Source organism: Eublepharis macularius, chromosome 17 (genome assembly GCF_028583425.1).
Source record: "Eublepharis macularius isolate TG4126 chromosome 17, MPM_Emac_v1.0, whole genome shotgun sequence".
NCBI classification, from domain to species: domain Eukaryota; kingdom Metazoa; phylum Chordata; class Lepidosauria; order Squamata; family Eublepharidae; genus Eublepharis; species Eublepharis macularius.
The window spans coordinates 20,593,260-20,606,398 of record NC_072806.1 but is presented as its reverse complement, the minus strand read 5'-3'; the positions used below and the strand labels follow the sequence as shown (position 1 = coordinate 20,606,398).

The 13,139-nt window shown below is 45.1% G+C and overlaps 1 protein-coding gene across 3 annotated transcripts; it reads right to left on the bottom strand.

Annotated features, from left to right (window-relative positions):
* Nucleotides 1-918: 918 nt before the first annotated feature.
* Nucleotides 919-11,711, bottom strand: PIMREG (PICALM interacting mitotic regulator). 3 transcript variants are annotated; one of them, XM_055001692.1, is made up of 6 exons: nucleotides 11,644-11,711; nucleotides 7,073-7,372; nucleotides 4,257-4,570; nucleotides 3,002-3,097; nucleotides 2,464-2,510; nucleotides 1,181-1,263 (listed from the first exon to the last, which is right to left on the bottom strand). In XM_055001692.1, the coding sequence occupies exons 2-5, from the start codon at nucleotides 7,352-7,354 to the stop codon at nucleotides 2,480-2,482; spliced, it is 723 nt and encodes a 240-aa protein (XP_054857667.1). In that variant the 5' UTR covers nucleotides 7,355-7,372; nucleotides 11,644-11,711; the 3' UTR covers nucleotides 1,181-1,263; nucleotides 2,464-2,479. The 3 variants fall into 3 exon arrangements, with proteins under 3 accessions (XP_054857665.1, XP_054857666.1, XP_054857667.1); XM_055001690.1 differs by lacking the exon at nucleotides 2,464-2,510 and having other exon boundaries at nucleotides 919-1,263; XM_055001691.1 differs by lacking the exons at nucleotides 2,464-2,510; nucleotides 11,644-11,711 and adding an exon at nucleotides 9,372-9,453 and having other exon boundaries at nucleotides 919-1,263.
* Nucleotides 11,712-13,139: the final 1,428 nt, after the last annotated feature.

Below are 13,139 nucleotides of genomic sequence, written 5' to 3'. Positions count from 1 at the left end.
TGCACACCATCCCATGGGGCTGATTTGGCTTCTGCTCCTCAAGAGAGGTTTTGGGTCAAATGGCAAGATATGGAAAAGACAAATGGATGGCATCACTCAAGCCTATTGGTGGTGGGAAAGGAATCAGAAAAACAGGATTGTAGGGGTGACCCAAGATAGTTTCTTGTAATGTTGAGGAGCCACAAATGGAGAGTCAGCCTGTAATTTTGCAGCAAAGAGCAGTCATAGGAGATCCTAAATACAGATGGGGGCTGTAGGTCTGGGGAGGGTTACTTCACCTCCCTCCACACCAGAGCTTTTTTCTGGGAAAAGAGGTGGTGGAACTCAGTACCGCACAATGACGTCACTTTGGGTTAGCTGGAACAAGAGGGGAAGTTTTTAAAGTTTAAATCAGCCTTGGCAAAAATGGTCACGTGGCCAGTGGCCCCGCCCCCTGATCTCCAGAGGGAAAGTTTAGATTGTCCTCCGCGCCACTCAGCAGAGGACAATCTAAACTCCTCTCTGTCTGGAGATCAGGGGGCAGGGCCACCGACCATGTGACCATTTTCAAGAGGTGCCGGAACTGTTCCACCGCGTTCCCGCTGAAAAAAAGCCCTGCTCCACACCATTCTCACAGGCAAAATGGTGGAATTAATAAGCACCAGTAGATTAAAAAGAAAGTCACATATTGTTAACTGAATCTTTCATTTTTCCCTACTAGAGTTTTAATCTGCTGGGTGAAGAAGCATTTCTGATCAGGAAAATGGAGCAGGGTGGGAATCCCCCCCCCATGCTGAATCCCAATCCATTCACAAATGCACAACTGCTCTTTGCAGCTAGTTTATCCGCAGTGCAGTTTAGCCTTTTAGTAAAGAATCCGTGACAGTAACGTCATGATTAAATTCATACTTTTCCATTTGTTCTTTGTTGACGTATTTTTAATATAGTGTTAGAAAAAGTGTTTATACAGAACTGTGGTGTAACAACCGATGTATTATATATGTATCAGATCAAATTAAAAAGTTAGCTTTTCACGACATGAGCTTATGCAGAGTAGTCAGTTAAACGCGGACACAAAAGAGCTTCTAAAACACATACAAGTCCATCCTTCATACATTCACAGATTAGTAGCGTTTCCAGCAGGTTTTGGCCCGGCTACTGAGCACTCGCTGCACTCTCAGCGCTCGCCTCCTGAATGATGAACGGCTGCAATTCTGAGACCGCCAACGTGCAGCCTGCACATTTTGCGCCATGATGCAGCAATAGTTGGCGACTGCTTGATCTCTGCAGAGAGGAAGAAAAGAACAGAGAGGATCATTAATGGAAAGGACTGCATGTAGGGAAGGTACCTGCCTATCCTCACAGCAGCCTATTTCAGAGCAGGAAAGCAGCTTCCAATTTGGCATTGGATTTTTAAAAAAGAAGCCTCTGAAATAGCTGTTAATTACACCAAACAGGATGTCAAGTATTTACTTGTAATGCAGCATCAAGTGCTTGACGATACAACGGCCAAAAAATAAAAGTAAATAGCGTGTGTGGCTGGGAACAAAAGAGCAATGTTGAAACATCAGTATACATTTGAAAAAACAAAGGGGGATGGGAAGTGAAGGAGGCCTTTCGCCCATATCCATGCAAGTAGCAACATTTCTGGAGATTTTGGTTTTACCTCTGTCTGGAAAAAGCTGAAACTTATATCAACCATGGCTTCTTCACTATTAAAAACTAAAAAGTGGGAGAACAAAAACACCGTGACTGTTGGCTGCTTCATGCAATATGCCAAGGCATATTCATAAACATTCAAACTTCTCAAGCTGGAGGCATCACATCTCAAGCTGCCAACTTTAAATGTTAAGCATAGAATTGCCTCTTTGTTTCAGGAGCATTTAGCTGTATTTTAGTCCACCAAATGCATGTGTTTAGAAGAACCGTATGGGGTAAACATTCGTATTAGGCAAGGCATACAATTACCATTCCTATCATGCTTTACAGTCCAAGTTAGTCCAGTAACTGGTGAGTAGTGAAGTTAGTAGATAAAAATCTGGGGCATCAGTCAAAAAAGCAGCTGTTTACTGAGACTGGTGACTTTCAAACTATGTTCCCTGGATCTCTTGGCATGGCTAAGAAGCTTATCAGAGTTCCTTAGTGTGATGACAGGTAAGTTTTGGTGAAAGAGAGGCTGCCCAACCCACTGCCAATCTTCTCCCTGCCCCACACAGTGGACTGCCAGGCCAGAATAATGGTTTTAAGAGGGCAGAAGTGTGAAAGCCACTCGTTTATATCAAGGGCTGGTTTCAACCCAACCCGAGGAACACTGGTAAATGCACACATGCTATTTATGATGGTGAATATTAAGGAAACCCACGGGACTGAGAACATTTAGATTCCTCGGGCAAGTCTCCTGTTAAACAGCTGTTTTTCTCTCAGCAGGCAACGTGTGTGCGCGTTAGATTATTTCGAGCAAGTAAACAGAACAACAAATTTTACCTGGATGGTTTTATCTTCAGTTACAAATGAGAGAGATTGTCATATCACTAGTAGATGGAAGGAATAAGGATTTATAACATGTAACACTTGTGAGATGTAACTGCTTAAATGGATTGCTGTACCTAATCAGCACTAACTTGGTAATACGTGAACCAGACTAAAAGATGTGACAGAACCACAAATCTTCTAACTGCTTGCAACAAATGTGCCAAACAACGGACATTTTGGTGCTAAAAAAAGCGTGAACATTCTTGGTGGGTTTCATTCAAGCGCTGTCAACACTACTGCTTCCACCTCCACAAAATGAAGGCCAGGATGACACAAGCCAGAGCCATATATGAATTATACCCCTCAGGGAGATGTTCCCATGTCAGAGCAGGGGCATGTTACGAGTGTCTTCAGCCTCAAGGGAGTCTGCAAATTATTTGAATTAATAAATAATTTTTAATAATTTGGTAAGGGCCCCCCAGGCCAGCCGAAGAACATCTGGGGAAAGGAAACTGTGCCTGCCTTCCTCTTAGATTTTAGCCCAACTCACCTCTCCTCTTGGACGATGATATCGTTGAAGGCGTGAGAGAGGCGCTTCAGATGGCGAATGCCAGTAGAGATAAGCTCTAAATCACAGTCAAATTGCCTGGAAGAGAGGAGGCAGGATGGGATGAACCTAGGAGCAGCCAGTCTGGATCAGAGCAGCGGTCCAGCATCCTGACTCCTCCTACATTTATTCCTCACGACACCATGAGATAGGCCAAGCAGAGACAGCACAAGCACAAGGCCTGAGCGGGGATTTGAACCCAGCTCTCTCCAGTCCGATTCTCTAATCATTATACCACACTGGCCTGCAGTCAGCCTCTCGCTCCAAAGAGCTTTTGGTTGACAGGCTTGGGAGACCTCATGTTTTCTACCAGACTGTCGCTTCCAGGAATCAAACCAAAAACATCATGAACAGAGGAGTTGGGGAACACCTCCTTTTTGGCTGGGTGACCCATTGAACCTATGAATTTATACTGACTGACATCAGCTCTGCAGCAGTAACCCCCCAGCCTCACTATCTAGGATCCTTTCTGTTGGAGATTCTGGGGACTGAATCCAATACTTCTGTTGAACCACTAAACACCAGATACTCCCCAGGAACCGCTGAGCACTTGAATGCTTACGCTCCCAATAGCCCCAGTATCAGACCATATCCCTTCTCAGAAGGCCTGACTTAGGATTGCTTTCTGTAAGACACGTAGGAGTTCCTCCCTGCCCAGGACCTTTCTTCTAATGAGAGTTGCCAACCTCCAGGTTGGGCCTGAAGAGCTCCTGGACTTACAACTGATCTCCAGAAGACAGAGATCAGTTCCCTGTAGAAAGTGGCTGGTTTGGATGGTGATCTCTATGACATTATAACCTGCTGAGGTCCCTCTTCTCTCTAAACCCCAGTTTGGTGTAGTGGTTAAGAGTGGCAGGACTCTAATCTGGAGAGACAGGTTTGATTCCCCACCCCTCCGCTTGAAGCCAGCTGGGTGACCTTGGGCCAGTTACAGCTCTGTCAGAGCTCTCCGCCCCCCTGCCACCACACAGGGTGGTTGTTGTGGGGATAATAATGACATACTTTGTAGACTGCTCTGACTGGGTGTTAAGTTGTCCTGAAGGGTAGTATATAAATTGAATGTTATTATTATTATTAAAAACTCCACCCTCCACAGGCCCCATCCCCAAACCCTCAGGAATTTCCCAGTATGAACCGACAACCCTAATTCTAATCCCTTCTTGACCAATAGACCCTGGAACCTAGTCACCCTACTTGCCTTTGGAGGCCAGCACCAACGGGAGAACCATATGGACTTCTCAATGCTGCAGCCCTCCTGGATCTCCGGAGAGGGAGGAGGTCTTCTTTAAGCCGACGAGAGCCAGGTCGAAAGGAAGACCTCTGGCCAGATTTGGGCACCATCTTGGTACTGGATGTTGGGGTGGAGAGAGCAGCAAGCCTGTTGCTTTTGCACACAGGAGTGTGAGGAGACCCATGCCGGGTACTGGTAGACCCCCTGTCGCTGGCCTTGGAAGCTTTAGCCAGAGCGCTCACCAGAGTCTGCGTGGAGCCCTGGCAGCTCTTGTGGATTTTCTGCAATGCAGGAACAGTCAATGATGAAGGACAAGTATATTTAGCATTTTATGTAGTACTTTCAGTGTTCAAAGCAAACTTGCTGAAATCCATGGAACAGCCCGGTAAGGTAGATTGGTATCATTATTCTGATACTGCAGATATGAGGGGAGGAGGGAGGAAAAGACCGAGGGTGAGAAGAAAGGGCTTGCTTAAGGCCATCTAGTAAGTTTGTGACAGAGAGGAGATTTGAACCTGGGACCTCTTGGATTGCAGAACATTCTCTTAGCACCTACTCTATAACAAGAGTAGCACCCCCTGACATCACCTATCCTGGCTGCTTTGGACCCAATCCTGGCCATTCAGGGCCGAAATTGGGCCCAAAATGGCAAAAAGGGTCTGAAAATGGCCGAAAAGGAGCCCAAAATGGTCAGGATTGGGCCGCTGCTGAGCGGGAGAGTGATCCACCACCCATCAGAGGCCCAATTCTGGCCGTTTGGGGCCCGAATTGGGCAAAACGGGCCCAAAATGGCCAAAAATCAGGTGGGTGGGGCCACCTGACATGACTTTTGGAGAACTACCAGAACTGCATTCCTCCACGTTCCCTCTCAAAATGAGCCCTGCCCTTAACAGAAAGACATGACAAAGGTTTAGAAAATTAGCTTTCTCATAGCTGTGCAGAACTTAGCACATTTGTTGTGTACTGCTACAGCAGTGATGTTCAATTGACAGCTTGGAGAGAGCCACATTACAATTTCCCTCAACCGAAAGAGCCACATTTACTTCCGTCCCTGTTATGAGGGAAGCTTGTAGCTTATGCATTCATCCGCCAGCAGCTCTTTCAAGATGGGAACTACCTGTCAACTACTTTCCTGACATATGGGCCAGGTGCCACATTGGGGAACAATGCTCAGAAAAAACACAAGGGGCATGTCAAAGAGCCACTGATTATCCCTGTGGAACAGAATCCCCAAAAGTAAATTCTTAGATGGCTGGGTTCCTTTGCCAAGGGATGCAAACAATTGTGCAATGGAGAGGTCAAAGTGTGGCCAGACCATGACCAAGTATAATGCGGCTTCCTAGGATCTGCTCTGTGTTTTACCAGTCTTGCTTACACAGTGAAATTGTTCAGGGCCATTCAAACCACCTGACTGTTTGTTGTAGCATTGTAAAGTTCTTTTTAAAAAAAAATCAAATAAATGAGGAGAAAATTATCCACTTGCTTTACATCATGCAGAGAGAGAATATCCACTCCCCAATAAAAGAACTCAAGGCCACTTGATGACTGATTCAGGATCAACAAAAGAAAATCCTTTTTCGCACAAAGCATAATTAATGTATGGGATCTGATATCCCCAAGACTACATTTTTAAAAAAGGACAAGGCACCCTCATGAAGGAGAGACCTGCTAATGGTTGTTAGCTAAATGGAACATCCATGTACTGAGGCAGTCTATCTCCAAGTACCAAATGCTGCAAACATTGGAGGAGAGTAAGCACCTCCCTGCCTTGCTTGTGGGCTTCCTGGAGATATCTGGTTGGCCACAATGGAAAACAGAAAGTTCTACTGGATGGACCTTTGATCAGATGCAGTTGGGTTTTTTGATGATAAGGGGCACTTCTAGATACAGATGCAGGATATCTTTGAATAGCAGATTCTGGGGCTGAGCAGATTGCTGATTGTCCAGGTCGGGCCTGGAGATCTCCCAGAATTACACACGATCTCCAGACGACAGAGATCAGTTCCTCTAGAGAAAATGGCTGCTCTGGAGGGTGGACTCTGGTATCCCATTCCTGCTGAGTTCTCTCCTCTCCCCACGCTCCACCCCCAAATATTCAGGAATCTTCTAGCCAAGCAATAAAGGGCCACTGTTGCCTTCCAAGCCTGCTTGTAGGCTTCCTGAAGGCATCTAGCTGGCTTCAGTTGGAAACTGGACCTTCGCCGAGACCAATCAGAGACTTTTCTAGGCCAAGCACCACCTCCTTTGAGCCTCAGCATCAAGGTGCCGTGCAGTCTTAGCGCTGTGAAATCTTTTCGTGCCCTCTCCATCAGTAGAACCCTGAGTCCTACTCTGTGCCTTTCCTCTCCCACTGTCAGCCCCATCAGTCAAACTGGTATTGGGCTTCCAACTAAAAAGCAGGATCGAGATATCAGATCTCATGTGATTTGTCTTGAGAGACCTGGCTCTCTTTGCTTCAGTTCTCCACCAACAAAACTGGGACTAATTGGCAACCTACTGAAAAGGTGGCAGTGGAAGGAGTCATAGAGGATTCTGAATTACTTTTAGCAAAATCCACATGGATCTTGTGCACCTTCCCTATACTTCAACAGGGCTCACGCAGGAAAACTTTTGGGCAAACTGCACCCTTTGTATATCAGGAGGACCAAACAGATAAATCGACAATAGTTATAAAGCAATTGTGTGAAATTAGCAGTGCATATAATATACACAAATTTATCCGACACATCACTGGCTCCAAACCCAGTGTTCAACATCTGCTTCTTCGCAAAGCATTGTTATACCTGAGAGACTGTCCCAAAGACGTTTCTGGCCGTTCTCGTGAGAGCTCGGAGGTTTTGACTCTTCTCCTTGGCTTGCAAGCTCTCCCACGTTGGGTTCTCATCGAAATTCATCTCAACCTGCTTTAAGGGCATTCGCTTCCGCAGGGACATCCGAACCGCATTCAGGTTCCGAGATGACCGCTTTCTAAACCTGTCAGGCACTGGACTTTCCTCGACGTCAACCAATATTTTGTGATTCCTCCAACCAACGGTAGACCCCATACTTTGAAGCACAGATGCCATCTTTTCTTCTGGATTCTCCTAACAAATTACAGGAAAGTCTTGAAAAATTAGTGCATTAAAGTTACAGTTGTGTGAACAAACAACTAAGGCACATACAATATACAATAAAAACCAGAAATATATAAAGAGATTGCTGGCATTAAAAAAAATAGTTAAAGGAGAGATTTTTTTAAAAGCCAGCAAGCCACCTCCAAATGCAGGTTCAGAATATGGTATATGGGGGAATGGAAAAAGCGGTGTTATTTTTCACCATTGCGTCACTAGCACTAACTAGTAGATGCCGCTGAAACATCATTGACCAACTTTCATATAACATTCATTAGCACAATGAAAACATCAGTCTGAAGAACATGCTCTGTTTTTATTCTTATATAGATGTAGTATATTTTTAAATGAATGATATGTACTGTTTATGTTTTTAATGGTAATGTTGATTAATTGTGTAGTGTGTTTTTAAGCTTTGTTGTGATCCCCCCTGGGCCCACTGGTGTGGGGAGGGCGGACTATAAATTGAATTCTCTAAAATGGAGGCAAATGATGTAAGGTGCTTTGGGTCCCTATTGGGGAGGGGGGAAAAGGTAAAGGTAGTCCCCTATGCAAGCATCAAGTCATTACTGACCCATGGGGGGACGTCCCATCACAAAGTTTTCTTGGCAGACTTTTTGTTACAGGGTGGTTTACCATTGCCTCCCCAGTCATCTACCCAAGAAACTGGGTACTCATTTTACTGACCTCGGAAGGATGGAAGGCTGAGTCAACCTTGAGCTCGGAAGGATGGAAGGCTGAGTCAACCCTGAGCCAGTTACCTGAATCCGGCTTCCGCCAGGATCGAACTCAGGTCGTGAGCTGAACTTGGGCTGCAGTACTGCACCTTACCACTCTGCGCCACAGAGCTCATTGGGGAGAAAGATGGAGTTATATATGAAATAAATAAATCTCCATTATAACTCTGCCCACTCACTGAGATTTTCATCAGAGGCCCTCCTCTGAGTACATCTACTTTTAAAAAAAGAGGCAGATGGGAGCAGGGACAGGGGCCTTCTGTGTCACTGCACTGCACCTTTGGAACTCCCTCCCACAAGATCTCTGTCTTATACCTCTGTTGTAAAGTATCTTACTAAAGCCATGGCTTCATGGGCAGTGTTTTCTCAAGTACTTTCCTGCTTCCACTGCTCATTTTGTTATCTTATTTTGTACATCTAATGGTACTGATTATGTTGCTACTCATTGTCACATAAGCGTCTTTGCTTTTTGAAACAGTGTAAGATAAATGTTTTAATTGATAAATACAGATCAGCAAGTATAGATCGGTGATGGGATTCTCAGCTTTGCACTCCGAAGGTTCTGGGTTCAAATTCCAGTTAAAAGGTTTCAGGTGTTGAGAAATAAGTTTCCCTGTCCAAGACTCCAGAGAGCCACTGCCAGTCAGAATAGACAAGGTGAAAACACAACAGTAGGAAAAATCAATCACAAAATGTATCAAAAATAATATAATAGAGTGTCAACTCTCTATGTACAGTCAAGAAAATCAATAAGAAGAATCCATTATATTATTTTTGATACATTTTGTGATTGATTTTTCCTACTGGTGTGTTTTCATCTTGTTGGTAACTCCTCTGGTTTTGTGAGTAGGTTCCTCTTTTGTATTTACGCAGTTTATTTAGTCAGACTAGACAAGCCTGGAGTAGTTGAACAGAGGGTCTGACCCAGTATAAGACAGCTCCATATACCCCTACTATCAGCATTTATATAATTTTGTTATCTCTTCATGTCACTTATGTTGAAACTGTCATGGGTCTCTGACTTGAAGCTGTCAAACAGCTTAATAGAAAGAAAGCAATTATTTGCTCAGCGTTACTGGACTGAATTCCAAGTAAACGCAAGGGTATTTGCTAAAACACAGTGTGTAAGCCTGAGAATTGCTTATCTAGACATGGCCAAAAAACTCCACCCAACCTTATTTGATCGAGTGTTTCCTAAACTCTACAAGAAAGCATCTACAAAAAAGGATGTTTACATTAAAGTCAAAGATCTCTCATCTCGTCCCAGATGGAAACGGACTCAGCATGTTCGACAGAAGCTAGCTGATAATTTATTGCTGCTGGAGTTTTAATGTTACTGTTTTGTTGAATCAGATTTTACTGAAGCCTGAGCACCATCTCGAGAATTCTGCCAAAAGCACAATACATATCTTAAAAAAAAAAAAATCACTATTCTTTTGCTTGTTTTAAGCTTTGCGCTGGAATTTGCATGTGGATTTCCCGTTGCCTTATCATAAATAAATAAGTAGGCAAACACTTCTACAGAATTGGATCATCAGCTCTCCAGAATCTCAAGACCAGGTCTTTCACATCTCTTCCTTCCTGATCCTTTCCACTGAAAATACCTGATACTGACTGAACCTGGGATACCTGCATGCAAAACTGCTGCTCCATCCTTGAGCCACGGTCCCACCTCGGTGTTTGTTGGGCTGCTCTAATCCAGAACCACCCATCCTGTTATCATGAAATTTGAATCCTGATTGAGTCTTGATATTTAAAACAGCCCCAGGAATTCAACTTGGGTTCAAATGGATGCCCTGGAGTAGAAATAAGTGATTGCAGCCTTGCTCTCACATATGCATTCCCACAAAGCGGACAAGGAAGAGGAGACCTGCTGAGTCAGGCCAATCCGGGCCATTTGGACCAGCATCCAGCTTCCATGAGTGGAATGCCAGATGTTGCAAGGGGAAGTCCACCAGCATAATAATAATAGAAGCACTTATATACCACTCTTCTATCTAGAAGAGTGGTATATAAGTGCCGCTATTATTACATGGTGGGCTTTCCCTTGGAATGTCTGGCATCTAGACAGAAGAGTATCTCACTCAGAGCAGTGAACAACGTCAGTGTTACTATCAGGGCTCATTTCAAGGGGGAACGCACAGGAACGCAGTTCTGGTAGTTCCCCAAAGAGGTCACGTCAGGTGGCCCCACCCACCTGACTCTTGGCCATTTGGGGCCCGTTTCAGCCTGGATCGGGTCTGAAATGGCCCAGATCGGGCCTCTGATGAGTGGTGGATCACTCTCCCACTCCAGTGGCCCGATACGATTCCTGACCATTTTGGGCTCCTTTTTGGACATTTTCAGCACCTTTTTGCCATTTTGGGCCCAATTTCGGCCCTGAATGGCCAGGATTGGGTCCAAAACAGCCAGGAGAGGTGATGTCAGGGGGTGTGGCATATGCAAATCAGTTATGCCAATGACACACTTCCGGTGATTGCAAGGGGGTGTGGTATATGCTAATGAGTTCCTCCAGCTCTTTTTCTATGAAATGACCCCTGGTTACTATTATCTCCACCATACAGCTGGGGAGCTGGGGCTGAGAGGAGTGGCTTACCCAAGGCCACTTGCACAGCTCATGTTAGTGGTGGGAATCTAACCAGCAGACTGCTGATTCACAGTCCGACCACTTAACCACTATGTTACAGTAGCTCTCACATGACATATAGATTGTTAAGGAGCACTCCCTGGTTTGCCCTTAGCCTCAGGGACACTGCCTGTGAATATAATACCTCCATCTTGGATTATTATGCTGAGCAAGAGAATGCTCCTATCCTACATAAGAGGTATCATATTGAGTCAGACAAGCACGGGTATTGGGACCTCTAGGCAGCAATGCTGTTTCTGATTGCGGCCAGCAAAGATGCCCCTAGGAAGCCAGCAAGAGCATGAGGAAGGTGGCAGCCCACAGGCTTGTGAACCTCCAGGTGGCAGCTGGAGATCTCCCGGAATTACAATTGCTCTCTAGGCCAGAGATCAGTTTCCCCGGGAGCAAATGGCTGCTTTGGAGGGTGGAGTCCATAGCATTTTACCTCACTGAGGTCCCTCCTCACCCCAAACCCCACCCTCTCCAGGCTCCACCCCCAAATCTCCAGGAATTTCCCAACCTGGAGCTGGCAACATCGCTAAAGAGTAGCACATCGCTGTTCTTTCGCACCCAGCATGTCGCATTCAGAGGTAGACTGCCACTGTGCCTAGAATTTCTATTATCTCTCAGAGAGCTAAAAATCCTACTAGAATGAAGTTGGCCCCCAAACCTGCTTTACTGGGAAGGGGGATAGTGTTTCAAACCCGTAAGCAAACTCCAGGAAATTATCCAACTCGCTTCTGCTATTTTACACTGAATGGGAACTAATTCTTGTCTAACATGCACGTGAATTCATATAAAAATAATGAAAAACATCTTGCCTAATAACACAAATAGCACAGCCTATGAAAGCCAAGGGCTGAGATTGCCTCCGGACTCACCTGCACCGACGCTTGCGAGACGCGCGACGGCAATCCCTACTTTTTGCTTTCTTCTTGCAAGATTTCAAATTAGGCGCCTCCTTCTCTTCTCTTTGTCCGGATTGGTTGGCCTCCGCCACTACTTCTTCCTGATTGGCCAAAGGCGTTCTAGAGATGCTTGGGCGAGGGAGCATCTTTATAGCCAAGTCCCCAGGGGTCCAGGGCAGGGTTTCTTCCCACCGAGCCCGTTTGCAGATCCTGCGTTGAAAAATCTCGGAAATAGAGAAATGTAACAAAAGCAGTGCTAATCTGAGCATGTGCAGACGGAGCAAGGCCAGATTTTGAATATAATCAATTTGCACTCCTGGTCTTACAAATGAAGGCTAGTCCTACGCACGCTACGGTTGCCAACAAGCCTGGAGAAAAACGGCACATCCCTTTAATGTGTGGAAATGGCTGCAGAAATTGTGCATGGCATGGAAGTAAATGACTTCACTTGATAAATAGCAGGAAGGGCATTTTTACTCCGGAAAGCTGATCCCGTATTGCACGTTTAGTGGGGTGAGACTCCTTTAAACGCAACGGGATATACTCCAAAGTACATAAAATCGAGCCTCTTGGTATGCATGTGGGAACATGAGAGCTGAAGCTCCAGGCATGAACCAGGTTTTTCAAAAAAAAAGAGAGATGTTCACCTTGCCAACCTCCAGGTGGGGCCTGGAGTCCTCCAGAATTAGAACTGATCTCCAGACGACAGCAATCAATTCCCCTGGAGAAAATGGCAAATTTAGAGAGACCTAACACCTGTGACCTGAGAGCACTCCACTGGAGACCCCAGGGATTGAACCAGAGACATTCTGCATGCAAAGCAGATATTTTTTCCAGAGAGAGTTTTGTAGTATTTTCATACTGTACTTCCAAAGCTTTTCAATTTTTTAACAAAAAAATCCACTTCATTGTGATCCCTGGGGGCCAAAGGATGTTAAGTAGACATTTAATGACAACTGTGCTTTTATATTGCTCTTCAAGACAGATTAGTGCCCCGCTCAGAATGGTAAACAAAGTCAATGTATTATTATCCCCACAATACAGCTGGGGAGCTGGGCTTACCCAAGGCCACCTACTGAGCTCATGGAAGTCATGGGATTTGAACCAGCAGATTGTTGATTCACAACCCAACCACTTAACCACTATATTCAGAAGAACAAAGCACATTTCTCCCAGATTCTGATCAAAGCAGAAAATGCTCTGCATCTTTTCATTGGACGTCACTTACATCCCCCCAGCTTTATAAGAAATATGCTTCTTTGCAGCTGGAGCAGAAAAGCAATTGTATGCAATTTTTATATGAGCTTTTAAATGTGTAATGCCTTTATTTGTTCACTGACTGTGGGCAGTTGAATCGCACGTAGGGTGTGTTGCCTTAGCATCAGTGGAAAAAACAGATCAGCCCTCTGTATGTTTACTCAGAATAAAGCCACGATCAATGAGACCGACTCGCTCTTTTTTTAGGCTTG